General features: G+C 41.8%; 1 protein-coding gene across 2 annotated transcripts in view; it reads right to left on the bottom strand.

Annotated features, from left to right (window-relative positions):
• CACNA2D3 (calcium voltage-gated channel auxiliary subunit alpha2delta 3) overlaps positions 1 to 19454 on the bottom strand; it is an 800023-nt gene that overhangs the window by 276450 nt on the left and 504119 nt on the right. For both annotated transcript variants that reach the window (XR_014251113.1, XM_082414438.1), the window contains exon 13: positions 10983 to 11116. Coding sequence is in view for 1 of the 2 variants with exons in the window: in XM_082414438.1 (XP_082270564.1) it covers positions 10983 to 11116 (134 nt within the window). In the remaining variant the exon portion in view is untranslated. The remainder of the gene's footprint in view (positions 1 to 10982; positions 11117 to 19454) is intronic.

Genomic DNA, 19454 nt, shown 5'->3' with positions numbered 1-19454 from the left:
AGAGTTCATTCCATAAGACTCTATGTATGGAACAATAAATAATGTTATTTGGAATTTCTAGATAATAATGATGAGCATTTATGGAATACTTGCTATGTGCCTGACATGGTACTAAGCAGTCTTATCATTTTTAATCTTCACTCTGTGAGATCAGCACCATTATTATTCCCATTTCACAAAGAAGAAACCCTGATTGTATATAATATACAATTGTTATGTGGTGTATAATTTACTGTAGAATACTTCAGCATAGATGGTGTGATATAGATGTGTATGCTCATTGCAATCTATATCTCAGAGGTAGTCAACTGCCCTAATCAGGAATACATATTCCAGCTAGTATGTAAGCAAAAGGCAACATATGCTACAGTTATTTATCTCTGACTAACACCAGAGGTTTTGTCAATTACCATAATGGGCATTAGAAATGATTTTCATTGGTAAATTGGAGGTATCCATTCTTTGTGGATTGGTTCCATAGACTGCAGAGGCCCCACCTTTCTCTGCATGAACCCACATAAAGGCTTTGGGAGCTCAGCGGCCTCTGTCTTTAGGAATAGTGCCCCAGGCCTGATTGTTAAACAGTCTCGCCTCCAATTGCTGACTCCTGCTTCTTGGTCACCTGACTCCAAATAGAATGTTAAACTGACTCCTGCAAATAATGCATTTGTTCTGATGCAAGATGCTATCAGACCACCTAAAAGGATAGAGAGTTGGGGCTTGAACTTTCAGAAGTTGGTTGGCTTTTGTGCATGCTTCCAATAAATGTTCCCATGGATGGCAGAATTTGTCTGAGACTTGTGTTCACCATAGCCTGGTAGATTGTGAGTGAAAGGATGGATAGCCCTTGCCCCTAAATGTTGGAGGCTGCCAATCCCTACCAAAAATAATCTAATAATTTTAAATTACCTAATTGGCTTGGATTGTTCACTGAAGGGACTTAAACCGTATTTCCTAAAAATGAAAGCTATGACACCCTAGTGCCCAGTATAGGGACTGACCTTCAGCTTAGGAGATGTCTAGTCAATGAACTAGGTAACCAAACATCTGGTTCCACAGGTATCCCTAGAACAAATATGGTCAGAGTAGATGATCCTATTTGCTGACAACTACAGAGAAGGAGCAATACAGCTGCATAAGAGGGTGTAGGGGAGCAAAACTTGCCATGCTAAAATGTCTCTTTGGCATGTGGATTATTTTGAGCTGAAAAACCTCAAGTCCCAAATGACTCAGAAAGAAACTCTGACTTTCACCCTAACTGCCTAAAAGAATTTAGATAGAGGACCTGTTCCCAGAAGAGAGCTATCATTGGAGATACTTGCAAAGATATGGACTAGGTGTGGTAAGGGAAACTCTTAAGAGATCAGAGTCTATTCTGTGTCCCATTGTCTCTGCGTGGCCCAGCTAACATTTAACATTTGTTTGTTTTTCCATCTCCATGTCACTTGCTTTCCTCCCCTTTGAAATCCCAAACCACTACTCCCAACATCCTCTTTTGTCTTTAGCTGAAGATGATATTTAAGGTGAGGATTTCGGCCATTTTGGTAAGTTATTCAGTTTTCCTCTCCCATGTATCCCTGTTATTAAACTTTTGTTTGATTTTCTCCTGTTAATCTGTCTCATGTCAATTTAATTCTTAGACCAGCCAGAAGAACCTAAAGAAGGAAAATGTATCCCTCCCCAACAAGGGCCATAAAGTCCATACACTCTGAGTGCTCCTAATACAGCCCCTAGGTTGGCTTATCATGGCAAGAAAAATGGGGAATTGACAAACTTGGTCTAGATTCCATGAAGCCTGGGGAAATCAACAGACCTTCAAAAATGTATGGTTCTGCCAATATAGCAAAGGGCCGCTGTGAACCTATATATTGTGGCCAAGATACAACCCTCAACACATTTCTGCATTCCCAGCCACCAATTTTCTTTTCCAAGTTTGTTCTTGTTTGCATTCAGTTATACTTGGTTGAAAAATCTGTTCTTAATAATATTAATAGTTAAAATTAAGATTATTTTAACCTTTAAATAACTTATGTTTAACAAAACAACACTATTTTCGAAGTAAAATGACCCACACATTTTAATAACAAAATAGAGTCAGTAATCTCACTTTAAAAGGAGAGCTTTTTCAACACAATACCGTTTTTTACATACGTATTGTCATGCAGTGATCAATATTTCTTAACTTGAGAATTCCATGCTTTCACATAACAGAAAACTAAATAAGAAGCAGATTGTCAAGTGCTATGATGGTGAACAGCTGCCAAAAATCTATGATTTTTTTTTCCCTCTCATTCCCTTAGTATCCTGTTGCAAAAGTTATATTGAAACACTAATTCATTAAGCATTTCTCAGCATCTTCAGAAAACACACTACCATTCTATCATATCAGACTTTCTGGGAATTTTCCTTTCCAGTCTGGGCCAGAGTAATTAACTTGGCCTGAATCAGGACAGTAATTTAAAGCAGACAGCATTTATATTTTGATGGAGAATTGAGTGCTAATGCTAAAGAATTTCCATGGACGTGAATATTTTTCCCAACCTCTCCCAATATCAAGTTTCCTTGGAGTCCACCTAAATTATTATGATGCCCTACCAAAAAAATCACATTCCACTCTTCATCCATAAACCATATCTTTAGCAAGAAAACCACCGTTAGGAACTTTTCCATCAGACCTAAGTAATGTAGTATAAACAATATGCCTCAAGCAATCAGCCCTTTCCCCAACATATCGCTTTTAACAACATGCATAAAAAGGGAGCACTGCAGAAATCTGGTTCACTCCCGGAAGTTCCCTGTTCTTCCATCTGAAATCAGTGACTGCCACTGAGTAGTTGAAGTTGGCATTCAGAAAAACCAGTTGCTTCAGACTTAAACTTCATCATTCAGCTAGGTATTCAAAAGGAAAGACAAATATGACAGTTGCATTTCGGGAACAATATTTTAAACTCTATCTTGGTACCACCATCTACTTTGCAGTCAATATTCTTTATTATTTCTTCCCTAATTCTTGGCGTCTCATTGTACTTTTTAAGGAGACATGTAGTGCAGAATGGAAGAAACAAACTCCAGTGAGTAGTAAAAAGAGATTGGTGATATGACTAAAAACAAACCACTTAGCTTCCCTGAACTAATATTGAGTGTGTGGTACTGTGTGCCAGGCAGAGTGCTAGATTGTAGGGACACAAGACAGACTTTGCCCCGTTCCTTACATTGTCACTGGGACAAACCAAAAAAAAAAAAAAAAGATTTTTAAAGAGGGAAAAAATATCTAAGTACTTAATTGAAATAATTATAGTAATTATAAATGATCATACTTTCTATGAAGGAAATAAGGATCTGAAATAGAAAGTCAATAGGCATGTGAGGGGTGACATTTTAGCTGAGACATAGTGAACGGGAATAATTCTCCCCCCAGTAAAGGAGCAGAATGGGAGGGCAGTCTTTCCAGTTCAGAAGAAGATTGTTCAAAAGCCCAGAGGAGGGAGAAAGTTTGGGGGTGTTCAAGCAACAAAAAGGCTACGAGCATGGCTAATGTTTTGAGAGGGAGGGAGAGAGGTCGGCGATGGTGGGGCTCTGTTGATGAGACACTTGGAGGCAACATACAGGAAAGCACATTGAAAGCCAGGAAATGCAAAACAAGTATAAGGGATTATTTTTAAGGACTTCCTGAATACTCATTATATACCCACAGCCAAATGTAATTCTGACAGTGCCAAAACCTTTTTTAAAAGTTCCTTTGTATTTTAGTAGTGGGTAAGGTGTGAGGACAGTCCTGCCCACTGATCTCTCCCATTGGAACACCACGAGAGGTCAACTGATGAACAAGCAGGGCATTTGAATCCTGTCCTTCTCAAAGGAAGGATCCTTCCCATGGAAACATGTGCTCCTTAACCGTGGGAGAGAAAGGGACTGTGGGATGAGTACTCAGCTTTGCTTCATCTCAGGCCACCTTTAATTTGATCACTTCAGAAGAGAAATCAGTTATAAGAGTGCTTCACAGTTGTTTCCATCCACCAGCAAAGATGGTGATGTTCCAGATTTTTTGATTAAACATATTAGGAATTGATTTGAAAACATGTTCCTTTTGCCTGAATAAACTATTGTCTTTGCTTTTCCTTTCTTTGTTCAGAATAAGACAGAATTTCCCCTTAGGAACTGGCACAGAGCCTCATGCTTGGTCTGGACATCTAATGGGAGTGCGTATCATCAGCAGAAGAAGATTGAAGGAGCCCCCAGTTGCCATATCACTCACAAGCAGGTGTGAAAGGCCATGAAGGAATAATTTTTAATGGCAAGAGGAAGCAAAAGAGTGGTTGTCTGCCACTGTTCAATAGCAGCAGTTTAAGAGCCCAAGTCTGTTGAGATACCCTTATCTACAGTATCTTTGAGGCATGGCCTCATAGACAATACATTTATATTTGGCACAACAAACCTTAAGTTTTAAGAGTGAAAGAATTAAATCTTTTACAGGGGGAAAATCCTGTGCACAGCAGGAGAAACTGGCAGCTGGTATCAAACCACAGGCTGATTCTCTGGGATTATTTTAATTGTTCTTCATGCTGGTAATAAGAGGAATGTGTTCATTTTAGTTTAAACCATGTCAAAGCATGAGAATCAGCTCTGAGAATCTAAGTTGCCTAAATATCTGGGTCATGAAGGGGGAAAAAAGCAGTACGGATTTGGTTGTGGTGGCCAAAATACCTCCCTTAGCTCTCAGAAGGCACAAGGGAGAGGGCTTCCTACCACCCACATAGCAGGATGGTGGATGGAGGAAGGGCAGGGTCAAAGATGTGGGAGGCAAAGAGAGGACTGGGGGACACTTGTTTGGGCAAATTGGGCTAAAAGGAAGCCATGAGCCTAGGAATAAAAGAGGAAAGAAGACATGCTCCCAAGAGTTAGTATTAGAGCCCAGCTGGGGATGCAATTTACAGAAGCCTTAGATGGAAAGACAGAAATCTAGAAATGCCAACTCCTTGAGACTCCAGTCATTTCCTCCTACCCACACCTCGTTCTTACAGAATCTGCTATTCACAGCCTTGGCTGACCTGTTTCTATCACATGTCCTTTCCCCAGCCCTGGCTGATTGGATAACGGGTAGACATCTGACCTCAGAGGAACCATGGACTAGAAAGTTATGTACTTTGCTCAGAAATGAACTCAGATACACAAACACTGAGTTGTTCTCTGTTGGGTTTGAACTGGGACATATGTAAAGTAGGACTTGGAGGAGACCATGTTTCACCCATGAATGAGGATTGACAGGAGAACTGGTCTCCAGAAAATATGAAAAATACAGCAGGCATTTGAGGAAAAAAAGCACAGACAATTTGGTTTTCTAATACAACCACAGACACAACCTCCCAATCTTTCCTAACCGAACCCAACCCAGTATATCTTGTTGTAAAGGCACAGTACATAATCCACAGCAGAGAATCCCATTTTGCCATTCTCAGACATTGACTCAACAATAACTCGGTATACTACTTAGGCTCTGCAGGGTCAGAGAGGAGTAAAAAAGTGCTTCTGATCTTCCCTAGGCATTCAGGAGATGGCCAAGCAACCAGGGTTCCATGCCTCCATCCCCCAATGTCTACAAGAGTACTCTGCTTCTATATGTTTGTTTCTTCAACCATCCATGGAAACATTTGACTAGATAAAAAGCTCCAGTGCCTAAAAGCATGGTACCATAATGAATACCATACCGATAGGAAACACGATCTTGGGCATGGATTAGTTTTGGCTTCTACAAACAAGTTGTATGCAGGACTCTGTTACTTCTCAGTCCTTCCAGTATCAGTTCCCTTTGGGACTGGTTTCTTCCCCACTTTGTGAGATTCAGACCATTAGTTAGCAGCTCCATCTCACCTCTCAGTATGGGGTTGTGACTCAAACAGCCTATCATAGACTTGACATAGATGCTGGAAGGGAAAGGGCTATAAAGGGCTATAAAGATAATGAAAGTTAGTGGATGGTAGAGACCATCTTTGCTACTCAGTAGAGACAGTCTGCTGGGAATAAGCATATAAGAATCAAGGAACAAGTCAAAACAAATGGGATTGATCCCTAAATCTAGTCATACCTCAAGAGAGAACTACACAGATATCTTGCTTGCAGGTCAACAAATTCCCTTTCTGACCTTTGCTACTTTGAGTTGGGTACTGTCACTTGTAAACAAAGACTGCTGAACAATCTATCATGCTAAATTATTATTCAGGCTTAGTGATTTTATTTATTTTTTAAGGGCTTATCTATTTCTAGACGCTCCCCTTTTATTATAGATAGTTGAAAATTACTATACCATAATAGCAGAAACAACAATAAATCTAAAAATCTAAAAAAAGAACCACTTGAAATCTAAAAAAATTTTTTTCATTTTCAGCCCTAAACTTTTCTACTAGTTGACAGTCATCGATACAGGGTGTTAGAACAGCTCATCTTTCCTAAAGAAAATAATTTTATACCTTTGATTCATAGTTTTGTAACACCAACTCAAAGTAGAAAAAAAATGGTTGTCTAAAAAAAAAAAATCCTATTTAATACTGAAATCTAGAATCAAATGGAAGAGGAAAATATTTGGATGAATAGAAATAGCACCTGAAATCAAGAATGCACCAATTTTTAACATCACCATCTCCTGGCAAAAAAATAATTATAATAGTAATCTGTTTCAATGGAAATAAAGTACTGGAATATTTATGGTCTATGCCAGAGTTATAATGACTGCAGGGCCAGAAGTGAAGTGTCACAGCATGCTCCGCATGTTCTTAACACGGTTTCTAAAGGCTCTGGAGGCTATTAAATTTAATGAACCCATCTGCTATGAAATAGAGGTCCCAACATAATCAGTTTCCTCTATGCCATGTAATGCAGATGGCATTCTCTGTTCCACAACCCAGCAGGATGTTTTATGTTTCTCTTTAAGAGTGTCTTTTTGTTTTGACGATTTGAACTTCTTTGATATGCAGTGGTGTCTTGGGGAAAATACTGTAAATTCAGCTTCCAAGCCCCAACAACTTCCTTATGATGGCTTCAACCCCCTGAGTAATTGCTTCTAGGCAGTAAGATGTTGTAGCCTAAAGCAATCACCCAACCGACTCCTAAATGTCCTAGGTGCCATTCTGAGATGGGAAACCAAAACAAATGTGCAATTTATCATATGCAAAGCATTTTCTCTGAGTTGGACTTAGTGGGGGGTGAGGAGGAGGGATACACGTCCAATTTGCAAATGCAACTAAATTGGTTTGAAAGTTCCTACAAATTTCGTACTGAATTGTATTACCAGCAGAGGGGAGGGGCAGGGGAGCTTGGTAATGAATTCTCATTATTTTAAATGGTCACATTCCTGCTGTTTCTAAAAGATTTCTTTGCTTCCCTTCTACGTGTCACTGTGGTCTGTGCAAACTCCCCTGGAGGGATTGATCAGGGATGCTGATGCTTCTACAGTCTGATGCATGTTCTACTCTGCATACCAAGTTGGGTAGCATTCCCAAGATGATTAGGACCCAACTGGAAAACGTAAGTCATTTGCTTACAAAATAGAACAAATTCCATTGTTAATGATTTTTTGCTCTGCACCTAAGAGATAATGACTGTGCAGCACAACTTGTATTCAGATGAGAAGCCCATGAATTTCAGAATTCTGGTGTTCGCTGTTTTGTCAATTAATACATGAAATCTTATTAGATTAAACATAATTAATGCTGTTAACATTAATTCATTTATTTGGGCTTCACCAGGAGAGCAAATTGAATAGAACAGCCAGGCAGGAAACAGAATATTTAATCAGACTGGTAGTAATAGTCAGGGAGGATGGACCCTGAAAGGAAAATTCTGTCTGTCTTGATTCTAGGTCAGGCTGGATTAAACACAACCCTGGACTCTCATGTGCAAAAATCCTAACTCAGCTTCTGTTCACAAACTTTTATCTTGATCTTGTCCAGACCCAGAACTGTATGAATTAATGTATAATTAATAAAGAGGGAAAGTACTATACTCTTAGGTCATTACAAGCTATTTACTTAAGTATTAAATCAATTATATTATTATATTTGTTGCTGCTGGGTCTCCCACTGGATAGATACTATTTTTTTAAATTTTTTCCTCCTAACTAGTCAAAAATCTCTAGGGAAGTACTTTGAGACCATGAAAATATCCTGCTCATCATCAAAATTCCCCCCTAGATTTAGCATCCATGGATGACCTTCACCCTAATCAATCTTTACTAAAATCATTGCCCACTGGTGATTTTCCATCTCAGGACTCCCTCCCTCCACACCCACCAGGCAGCATCCCATTGCCCACTGCACACCGCACTCCCTCCCATCCATTTCATCATCTATTTAGTCCATCTGTTTGAGATTTGTTTACGTATTTAGAACACATTGATTTGTTTTATTCAAGTTATAGTCCATTACTCTTCTATTTAATTTTGAGGCTCAAATAATCCCAGAGTTGACCAGTGAGAGCCCCTTCATGTTGATTCTTGGGCCTTTTGATGTGACCTCGTGGTTTTGAGTGCTTCGTTACTGTCTGGCACAAAATATGCCAGGCTTTTTGTTTGTTTGTTTGTTTTTAACATTAAGACTCTATTACATCCATGTACCACAGTTTATCCAATTGATCTCTTATGGTTGGGGATTTAGGTAACTTTCAATATTTTGAAATGACAAGCAATTCTGCAGTGAACAAACTTATGCATATGTATTTTTGGATTGTTGGAGGTTTATCTTCAGAGTTAATTCCTAGAAGTAGAATTTCTGGGTCAAAGGGTAAATGCACATTTCCCCTTCCTATACCCCAATTCTGTCTTCCCACAAGCATGTACAAGCGTCCCTTTCCCACAGCCTCACCAACAAAGTTAAGCTTTTCATTTCTGCCACTCTAATAGATGAGAGAAATGGTATCTCAAACTATACTTTAATTTGCATTTTTCTTACAATGTGTGCAGTTGTACATATTCCATATGTTTAAAAACCATTTTTATTATTTTTGTGTGAATTGTCTGCTCATGTCTTTTGCTCATTTTTTTTCTATAGGAATTTTGGGGTTTCCCCCTTAATTTTTGAAAGTTCTTTATATATTAGGATTATTAGTTCTTTATGTGTGCTATATGCTGCATATTTTCTCCTATTTTACCATTTGCTTTTTGATTTTGCTTCTTTTTTACTGTGCTTGATTTTTTTACTTATAAAAGTTGGGTTTTGTTTTGTTTATATTTTAAGTAGTCAAACCTATTTTTATTTATATTGCATCTGGATTTTGGAGTCATTGTTAGAAAGCCATTCTCTGGACTCAGGTTATAGAGGAATTCACTAGATTTTGTTCTAGTGCTTATGTGGTTTCATTTTTTAGAGTTTAGCTCTCTGATCCCCTTGGATATTTTTCTCCGGTGTGATGTGAAGAAAATAACTAATTTTATCTTCTCCTAAATAGCTATCTAGTTTTCCCAAAAGCATTTATTACAAAGCCCATCCTAGCCTTACTGATTTGAGATGCCACCTTTATCACAAACTAAATTTCCATACGTATGTGGGTCTTTTTTTTTGGACCTTCTATTCTACTGATCTGTCTGTTTATCCAGGTGCTAGTCCCATAGAGACTCTGTTTTATATTTTTTACATTGATGAAACAAATAAGATGACAGGCCCAACTGGCTGTTCAGGGTTTGTACACAGAACCACTGGGTGTCTGGATCAGTCTGTTCCTGGCTGGCTGCCCTCCTCCTCTCCTCTTCCCCGGCCTTACTCAACCACACATATGAGGAAGAGATGAAACCATCACTGTTGCTGCTCTGTTATTACTGTTAGTATGGTGCCGAAACAAATGGGGTGGCTTAGTTATTTCACTTCCATGATTCTAAACCAAACTGGGTCAGACTCTGAATGTGATAAAAGCCCAAGGTCTCCCTGGCAACCAGACATGGTTCTTCAGCTTAACACTCATCTCCACTCAGGGTGATTTCTCCTGGGGACGGGCTACCCCTTCCTGACAAGTTTGTATTTCCATGGTCCCACTGTGTACTTTAAGGCTGTGTGTGGGGGGTGCAGGCTGCTTTGCTGGCCCCCAAGATGGGTTCCCACGTGCTGCTCCTGCCCTGTATCTGCCTGCAGCTGCCAGAAGAGCAGCAGGAATGAGAGAGCTCGTGGAGAGAAAAGCTGGCCCATGGCAGCCATTGAGATCACTCTGGAGGATGGCTGGTCTGGGTTACAGCGATTAATGTGATGTTAATCCCGACACAAATGATAGGAGAGGGGCCCTCTGAGAACATTTACAATCAATAAATGAAAAATGCCACTCCCATCAGATTCATTATCACTATGAAAAATCACCCAGCAACTACACAAGAAACCTGGCCATTGAGCCATTATTTGATGATTGGCAACACTCCTCCTTTTAAGGTAATTCGGCACCAGAATCTTTTTTCCTTGGAATTTGGCTTTAGAATGAGCCCATGGCCAGAGTTGCAACAACAATCAGTGCCTATATAACCACCACTGAAGCATTTTCTCACTTGTTCAAGGGAAGAAAAGGCAGCTGTGGCCTCTATGGTGGCTCCAGTTCACTGTCAGAACTGAAGGTGGTCCCACCTTCCCAAGCTGAGACCCAAGATTCACCCCCAGGACTGGGCCTCTCCGATGATGGCAAGGACCAAATCTTACACACCTGTCATCATTGCCACACTGACAGAACTTGTACACTTGTGAGAAGGAAAAAAAGGTAGAGAAGACAGAAACCAAAAGTGAGTTTTCTGTGCTGACCAGACACCTTCCAGAAGAACCTGTTACATTCTCTGATATTAGGAGCTGTCACTAACCTTGCTTGCTAAGAGACCAACGCAAACCATACAAATATGGAAGATGTCAGTGAACCTCGTTACTGAGAAGGAATGCTACAACCACCATCTTCTGGAATAAACCCAGGGAAACTCTCCCATGGTAGGAGGAACCCTCAGGCTCTCCCCTGGGGCTCTGGGGACTCACAGTGCTGTCGATGTACGCTTCAGTCCACACCACGTCGTGCTCCTGGTCGATGACTTTGGGCCGGCTGAGTACGTGGAGGTATTCCATGACATTTTCCTGCACATCAGCCAAGGTGGAGATCTGGGTGAAAAATCCTGCCAAGGGAGAACCACGTTTAGTAAAGACAGGAACAACTACAACTGGCGAGCAGACCTACGCTATGCCTTCTTAGCCTCTAGCTAATTTCTTTCTTCCCTTTTCCTTTTTAAACATTGTCTCCTCTCTACCATCACCCACTTAATGAGCAATGTGTTCATGTTAGAAAACAGAGTCAAGCAAAAAGAATAAAATGAAGATCAACCACAAACCCACCTCCCAGAAGAAGTCCCTGTTAATCCTTTGGAGAATCTCTCTCCAGATGTTTTCTATACATATACATATAGACTTTCTCTGGTAGATATGGGAGTCCTCTCTACATGCCATTTTGTAACCCCCCCCCCTTTTTTTTCATTTTAGTGTATTTATTTCCAATGGGAAAACTAAAAAGCACAAAATTTAAAGGCTGTCCTATTTTTATAACTATAATAGTTATAATAATTTTTTCTTTTTTTAAAAATTTTTATTGGCGTATAGTTGATTTACAAGGTTGTGCTAGCTTCAGGTGTACAGCAAAGTCAATCAGTTATACATATACATATATCCACTCTTTTTTAGATTCTTTTCCCATAAGGGTCATTACAGAGTACTGAGTAGAGTTCCCTGTGCTATTTTATATATAGTTGTGTGTATATGTCAATCCCAATCTCCCAATTTATCCCTCCCCCCTATAATTAATTTTTGAGTGCTTAATAAGGGGCACAAAATTTGCTAAACACCCGATAAGATTTGCCTCATTTATTCCTGACAACATGATGAAGTGGAGATAACTTGCCCACTTTACAGATAAGATGACTGAGGCAGACCGAGCATATGTGTTTCGGCCGTGTTCTCACCGGTATCAAGTGGCAAATACAGAAGGTGAAATGAGGCTTGAGTATCTTAATCTATGCCTTTTGCTTCTACAGAATTTTGCTCTTTGTGTGTTTAAGGCTGAAACTCCAGCTCAAACCCTCATGTAGTTACCAGACCTGCCTTTTGAATATGCTGGGTAGACGTGGTTTCTCAGTAACATAAAAAGTTCTAAACGTGCTATCATCTTGTGGGTGGAGAGGCCATTTTGATCTCGAGTTCAGGTACTGCTATGCTCCTCTTCAGCTTGGGGTTCTGTTGACTTTGCTGGGAGTTAGGAGATGTTAGAAGAGAAGGGCTGAACTGAGCACAGGTCTGGATCCCCAGGAGGGGGCCCTTCATTCAAACATTTATGGAAGGCTTTCTTGGTGCCTACCACTGGAGCAGCAGGCGTTAACTAGATGAGCATGACCCCTGCTTCCTGGAGGCCTGGGAGGTCTGAGTAAGCTGACAACTACAAAATAGCACAGTCAACATTATAGAGAAACACACAGCATGGACAGCCAATCACTTGGCTACCCTGAAGAAGGGTCAGTACAGCTGAACCCTGAAGGATGAGGACCAGTTAGCTAGAGGAAGGGGGGTTAAAGACTATGTCTGGCAAAGCAAGGAATGTAAGTAAAGGCCCAAGGTCAGAATTAGACCCATTCTAGGAACTGAAAAAAACTCAGAATGGCTGGAGTGAAAAGCTGGGGGAGAGTGAGTAGAAGTAGGGTGCTATAAGATCAGAGGAATTAGCAGAGAGACTATCACATAAGATCTTGGGAAGGAGTTTAGACTTTATCCTACAGGCAAGTAGTCATGGAAGCATTTTAAGCAGGGGGACACTGGATGGACACAGATTCATGTTTCCTCCCCATGCCTCTAAATAAGGACCTTTATAACTAAGTTTATGCCAGCTCCTACTTGCCAACAAATGAGAGAGGATATGTGTGCCTCTGAAGCCAGATCTGTCACAGCACTTGCTGTAGTGTTTATAGAACCTCTTAGTGTTTAATACAGGGCTCAGGGTAAGGAAACGCCAGCCCTTTTGTTGTCCAGAAAGGACCAGGACCCTCCCAGGGCATTTCCAAACAAAAGCCAGCTGGTTTGAATTTGGTATACCAACCCCAAACCAGGTTGGGACCATGTGGCTTCTGGCTTCCCGGTGACAGCTCTGCACAGTGCTAATTAACATGCACTGTCACTCCTGTCCACTCCACCCTCCTGGCCAGGGCCAGAGCCTCGCCCATCCCAGTAGAAACTGAGCCCCAAAGGCCTGTGAGACCCTGCTCTAGCTCAGGGCTCTGGAGCAGGGCCCATGTGTACCTTGGCACTCCCTCAGAGGCCAGGCACTACAGTTAGGGATGTCCATCTGGGTCACTGCTCACGCAAGGCTTCCAGGTGGCCCCTCTTAGAGGCATAGTGGGAAAGACAAGTTTTAAAGAAGATTGCTGGATGACAGCAAGCATCATAGTTATAATCCCTCCACAAACCACGACTGCAATCAGTGTTTGAATAAGAAAGAAAACATTTCAGCTCTTCTCTAGTAGGTAAACCTTTGGCTCTGCATGAAGGGTCTTAGAGAGACAAACATGACACAGAGGACACACCAAGAGAGGTGTTGCCATGTTGGTAAGAGGAGGAGAGAACTCCATGGTCCTGAACCGTGAGGATACCTGGGTGAGCAATTCACAGTATAGCACTATTCGTACTGTGGGTTCCTGTACCAAATGTGCAGTAAACACAGCCTCTCTTGGGAGGAGTTTTTCTTGGTTGTCTGTGTTTTCATTCTAATCCTCAAAGCCAACAGTAAAAATCCCTGATTTGGCTTTTCCAAAATAGGGCCAAGAGAAGGGAGGGAATAAATAGAAGGAGGGAGATGGGAGAGAGAGATTCTCAGCATTCAAGGGGAGTGGGACGGAAAAACAATCACACATTTGGAAGGGGATGGAGCTGAGGGATCATCCTCACTTGGCCTTGCTTATCATAATCAAAGTTCTGAAAAGTTACAAAAAGCTGGCTACAGACCCATAGCCAACAGTATACCTGACACCTCCATAAGGATGACTAACAGGATTCTCAGACTGAACTCGTCCAAAGCCAACTCCTGATTTCCCTGGCCAAACCTATTCCTCCCACATTGGGTCTTTCCCATCTCAGCAAATGACGCCACTGCCAAACTAGGCCAAACACTTAAGAATTATCCTTGATAGCCATCATTTCCTCACCCCACCCCATAGCTAATCCACCAGCATGTTCTTCTGGCCCTATCTCTAAAATATGTCTCAAGTCCAATCCCGCATTTCCACTGCTCCCACCCTACTCCAGACTCCACTGTCTCTCCCCCAGGGTACAGCAACAACCACCCTTGCCCCACAAATCCCCCTCCTTGTTAACTAGACTCCTGACAGCAGTCAAGGGAAAGTATAAAGCAGACCATCTAAAGTATAAAGCAGACCATCATCTCCCTGCCTAAAATCCTAAAACAGCTTCTATTTAGGGTTAGAATAAAATCCAAATTCCTTACCTGACCTCTAAGACTCTCCCTCACTAGGCCCCTGCCTCCCTGGATGAACTCATCCCCTTCCATCCTCCCACCAAGCTCATCCACCTGACCCTCCCCAGGAGCTTGCACCTACTATACCCTCTGCCTGGCACACCATTTATCCAGTTTTCTACGGATGGTTCCTTTGGATCATTCAGGGGTTAGCTGTCTGAACTCATTTCCTCTTGCTTCACCTTGCTTTCACTTTCTTCTGAAGATTCATCAATGCTGAATTCTGATTTACTTGTTTACTTTGTTCTCTGTCAATGGAATATTGGCTCCATGAAATGTTACAAAAAGCTGGTGCCTGTCTTGTCCAGAGTGATATTCCCAGAACCAGCACATGGCTCTGTGAGAGCCATTACTGAAGCAGGGACATTCACCAAAGTCTTACTGTGATTCACATTGTCGCTCTACACTTGGATAACACAACAGCTCTACATGTGTGTGTGCTTGTTGTATAGGGAGGAAACAGAAACAACAGAGTTTAGTAATTTGTCTTGGATCAATTCGAATACAGATTCATTTGATTCCGAAACCTTTGCTCTTAACCACTGAAGACACTGCCTCTTCCTGTAATGGCAAAGGACAGCATGGCGGCTGCTCAGACCATGGTCCTCCTCTGTAAGGACACCCCTAATGGGCTGTTTGAATCTCTGTGGCTGGGAAAGTTTGAGGCTGGGGTGGGGAAATATGTGGTTGCCCTATGAGGTTCCTGGCAAATGCACAGTAGTTAGCACCAAAGGTCTACTCAAAACCCATACCACAGTTCTAACTTATATTTCAATATATAGACCAGAAATGCAGATGTATAAAAGGTAAGAAAAGCTAGAATTACAAAGATAATATTAATAATGTACACTGCAAAGCTTAATGCAAATCATGCAAATCAGATTGTCTAACCCCAACCCGTTAAACTGTAAAACTTTTCTGAAAGAGTCTCTTTTTGTTTTTAAATGTTTTTCATATAAGTTTTAGTTAACAAATGTACCTTTTGATGGATAACAGGAAGTCGCTGAGGGCTGGACTCTTTGGCTGTAACCATAGATGCTTCCCTCCTTCTCCCTCTGCATCCTTTGAACTGGCCACTTTCCCTCCCCTTCCCTCACTTCTTTTTATTTCTTTTAAATTCTAGCTCTTGAATGTTTATTCTCTTCTTTAATGTGCATTTTTGGACTTCATATATCATGTAAGAAAACAGAATCAGCAATCTTTTGGTAATTATCAAGGAGTAATTAATGCTGAAATTAGCCACCTATTATAAATGATCTGCTCATTTTTCTCCATAACATCAATTTATTTACCTATTCCCTTACAGAGTCTCCTGTGAACTCTGAGTTACAACTACTCAGTGTGATAAACCACATGCAGCCTGGTGCTTTGTATTTCTGATACTTTACTACCCTTACTTAGAGATTTCTTAAGAGTCCCTTGTCTAAGTGGTGCCTCTGCATGAGATGCTCCATCAGTACATCATTCAACACTCCACTTTGCAATGACACCAGATCTGAGGGACCCCGGAGTCTGCTCCTCAGTGGGAGACCATGGCTGTCTACCTCACCAGTAAGGTCTGGGTAAGGTCCTCGTTCTACTTTTGGTGTGATGGGCACTGCTCCCTTGAGTCTTTTCAAAGACTCTTTTCCCCTCTGACATAAGGCAGGCTGAAAACAAGAAAGCCAGTGATCAGGTCCCAGTCTTCTCAAGGCAATAAGGTAGGCAGTGATGTTGCTGGTGTGACCTGGTGGGCATCCTCTTACAGAACAACAGTGTTCTTGGAAGACCCTCACAATATTCTGTCCCATCTTCGTCCTCCCCATCAACATCACACACTACTGAAAATCACTTTTTTCTATAGAAAAATGCAGAATTGATAAACAACTTTCTACCTCCATATCTCTTTGGACCATTACAAAGAACAAGTAAGAGGTCTGTTGGGCCCTGAGAGCTGAAGGGCACATGTCCGATGAGTTGGAAAGAGAAGACCAAGGAGAGAATGACCACTAGGGCAGGGAGCCCAGGGGCCTCAGTGGGCATGTGCCACCTGGAGAAGGGGGCTCCCAAGTGTGAAACTATCAGAATCAGCCAGAACCTCTGATTTAGGAGCAAGTCTTTTGTGTGTGAATAATATTACATTTTTCTCTCTTTTTTTAACATCTTTATTAGAGTATAATTGCTTTACAATGGTGTGTTAGTCTCTGCTTCATAACAAAGTGAATCAGCCACACACATTCATACATCCCCACATCTCCTCCCTCCCGCATCTCCTTCCCACCCTCCCTATCCCACCCCTCCAGGCAGTCACAAAGTACCAAGCTGATCTCCCTGTGCCACGTGGCTGCTTCCCACCAGCCATCTACCCTACACCCAGTAGTATATATAGGTCCATGTCACCCTCTCACTTTGTCCCAGCCCACCCTTCCCCCTCCCCGTGTCCTCAAGTCTATAATATTACATTTTTAATTTCAAATTTCATGCTAGAAAAAATAATTTAAAGCAGGGGTCCCCAATCCCTGGGGACCATGGCTACTGGTCCTCGGCCTGTTAGGAACCAGGCCGAACAGCAGGAGGTGAGCAGCGGGCAAGCTAGTGATGCTTCATCTGCCGCTCCTTATCGCTCCCCATTGCTCTCTTCACCGCCTGACCATCCCCCCCATCGCTCGCGTTACCGCCTGAACCATCCTCCCCCACCCAGTCTGTGGAAAAATTGCCTTCCATGGAACTGGTCCCTGGTGCCAAAAAGGTTGGGAAGCTCTAATTTAAAGGATCACACTGTGGAGCTAGGAATGCTGGCTTGCCTGCAGCTCTATCGCTGTGCCCCATTCCACACTGCCTCGTCTCCTCAGAGAGCCTTAATATCTCCATTTGTAAAATGTCAGAAACTGGACCACATGCCTACACAAGCTGAAGCAGGACAATTTCTGGAACACATAGGCTGGGTATAAATCCCAGCTCCAGTCTTTATTAACTATAGACCATTAAAGTCCTTTCTCAACATCTAGATTCCTTTTCCTAGATTCTCTCAAATCATGGGAAATATTCCTCTATGAACCATGACTTTCTTCTCCCCAAAGCGAAGCAACCTCACACCCTGGTGAAGAGTTAGGCTCAGGCTTTGGATCAACTGGGCCTGAATCCTGGCTCTGCCACCTGCTAGCTGGTAACCTGGGGCGAGCTGCTAGTCTCTCTGAGTCTCAGTTTCCTTCTCATGCACTTTATACAGCTTTAATGAGGGTCAAAAGAGATAATACATAAAAGTACTTTGCACTTTACCTGGCACTTAGTAAGAAGTTTGTCATCCTTAGTTGCTATTAACAACAGTAGCACCATCTTCATCTTCACAACTATTACCCTTTCCACTCAAATTCTCAAGTTCTATGGAATCTACACAAAGAATGTATACAACTTAAGTCTCCATTAATGGAAAAATGGATTAAAAAGATACAGTGTATACACACACACACACAAAGGAATATTATTCAGCATGAGAAACAAGGAAATCCTGCCATTTGCAAAAACATGTATGGACCTTGAGTACATCTTGCTAAATAAGATAAGTCAGACAGAGAAAGACAAATACTGTATGATATCACTGGTATGTGGAATCTAGAAAAGTGAAAATCATAGCAACAGAGTTGAAAGGGGATTACCAGGGGCTGGGGGTTGGGGAATTGGAGAGCTATTGGTTGAAGAGTACAAAAAAAGAATTATACAAAGGTATCTGAATAACTGTCATTTTTGCCTTCTTCCACCTTTTCTGAAACAGCAAAAAATTTTAATTGCCAGTTTTCCCCTACTCCAAACAACCATTCTGGCCTCATAAATTTGACACTTGGAAAGGTATAGTGAGGTTAAGAGATTTCTAGTGGGAAAAGGCTGTGGGTCTGAACTTCCAAGGAGGTCTCAGGCCGCCAGTTCTCTTTCAAACAAGGAGAGACTGACCATTAGCCTATCAAAGAGGGACAGGCTGAGCAGATAACCAAGAGAGACTCATGCGGCGTTTCCATTCGATCTAATGATGACAGATAGGTTGAGAACCAAACACAGAGACCCTTCTTTATTTGCACAGCTGGAAAACACTCCATTCACCGTGATTTTTGAAGGAGAATCAGGCAGTGCTTATTTAAAATCTTGGCACACTGAACATTACAGAAGGTCATCAAGGCTTTATGGAGTATCTGGGCTAGTTGGCCCCTCTTTTCAGTTTTCCCAGTTCACTTGTTTAACCAGCAGTGTGAATGCAGAATTTTAAGTTCTATAAGCCATTCTACAGTGGCAATAATTGTTTTAATGTATTTTAAATGGTTTGCTGCTTTGCCTCATTAGGGCTGGTTGCCTCAAGATAGGACCTAGTTATGCATAAAATGAGACAAACCAATGAGCTCCAGGCCTCTCTGGATTTTGCTAGTGGATTGGAGGAGGCAGAGAACTCCTGTGAGGGCTATGAATATGCCCAGACATCCATTTCCAGAGGGCAGTGTCAGAGGTCCACCGACTGAGAACTGTCTCCATGGCTACCAGACTTCCAAACAAGAAGTTTCGCACCGATAGCAGGTCCTTGACCACTGACCCAGGGACAATGAGCTGGTCCTGACAACTCCTGCTCCGCCCTAGGGTCACTCTGGTCAGTCAGCCAACAGGCTTCTCCCTGGGCTTCCCTGGGTCTGCTCTGGTCCCTGAATGCTAATGCTTCATTTCACTGAAGAACTTGGCTGAGTCAGGGCAAAAATATGTAAGGAGGGGGGCGGGCCCTCCCTGGACCTCATGTCACTTGAGATGAAAAATGTTACGCTGCCTCCATACTATAACAATCTGAGAGTATAAACAATGATTTAATTAATGACCATAGAAGAATACTTGCTCACCGACGTTACGTTGGTCTAAACCCCATAACTGACGCAACATGAAGCCGATGTTTATATGGGCACAGATGACTGGAACCTGACATTTTGATGGCAACT

Source organism: Balaenoptera physalus (assembly GCF_965194825.1).
Source record: "Balaenoptera physalus genome assembly, chromosome: 11".
NCBI lineage: Eukaryota > Metazoa > Chordata > Mammalia > Artiodactyla > Balaenopteridae > Balaenoptera > Balaenoptera physalus.
This window is presented reverse-complemented; position numbering and strand designations above follow the sequence as displayed.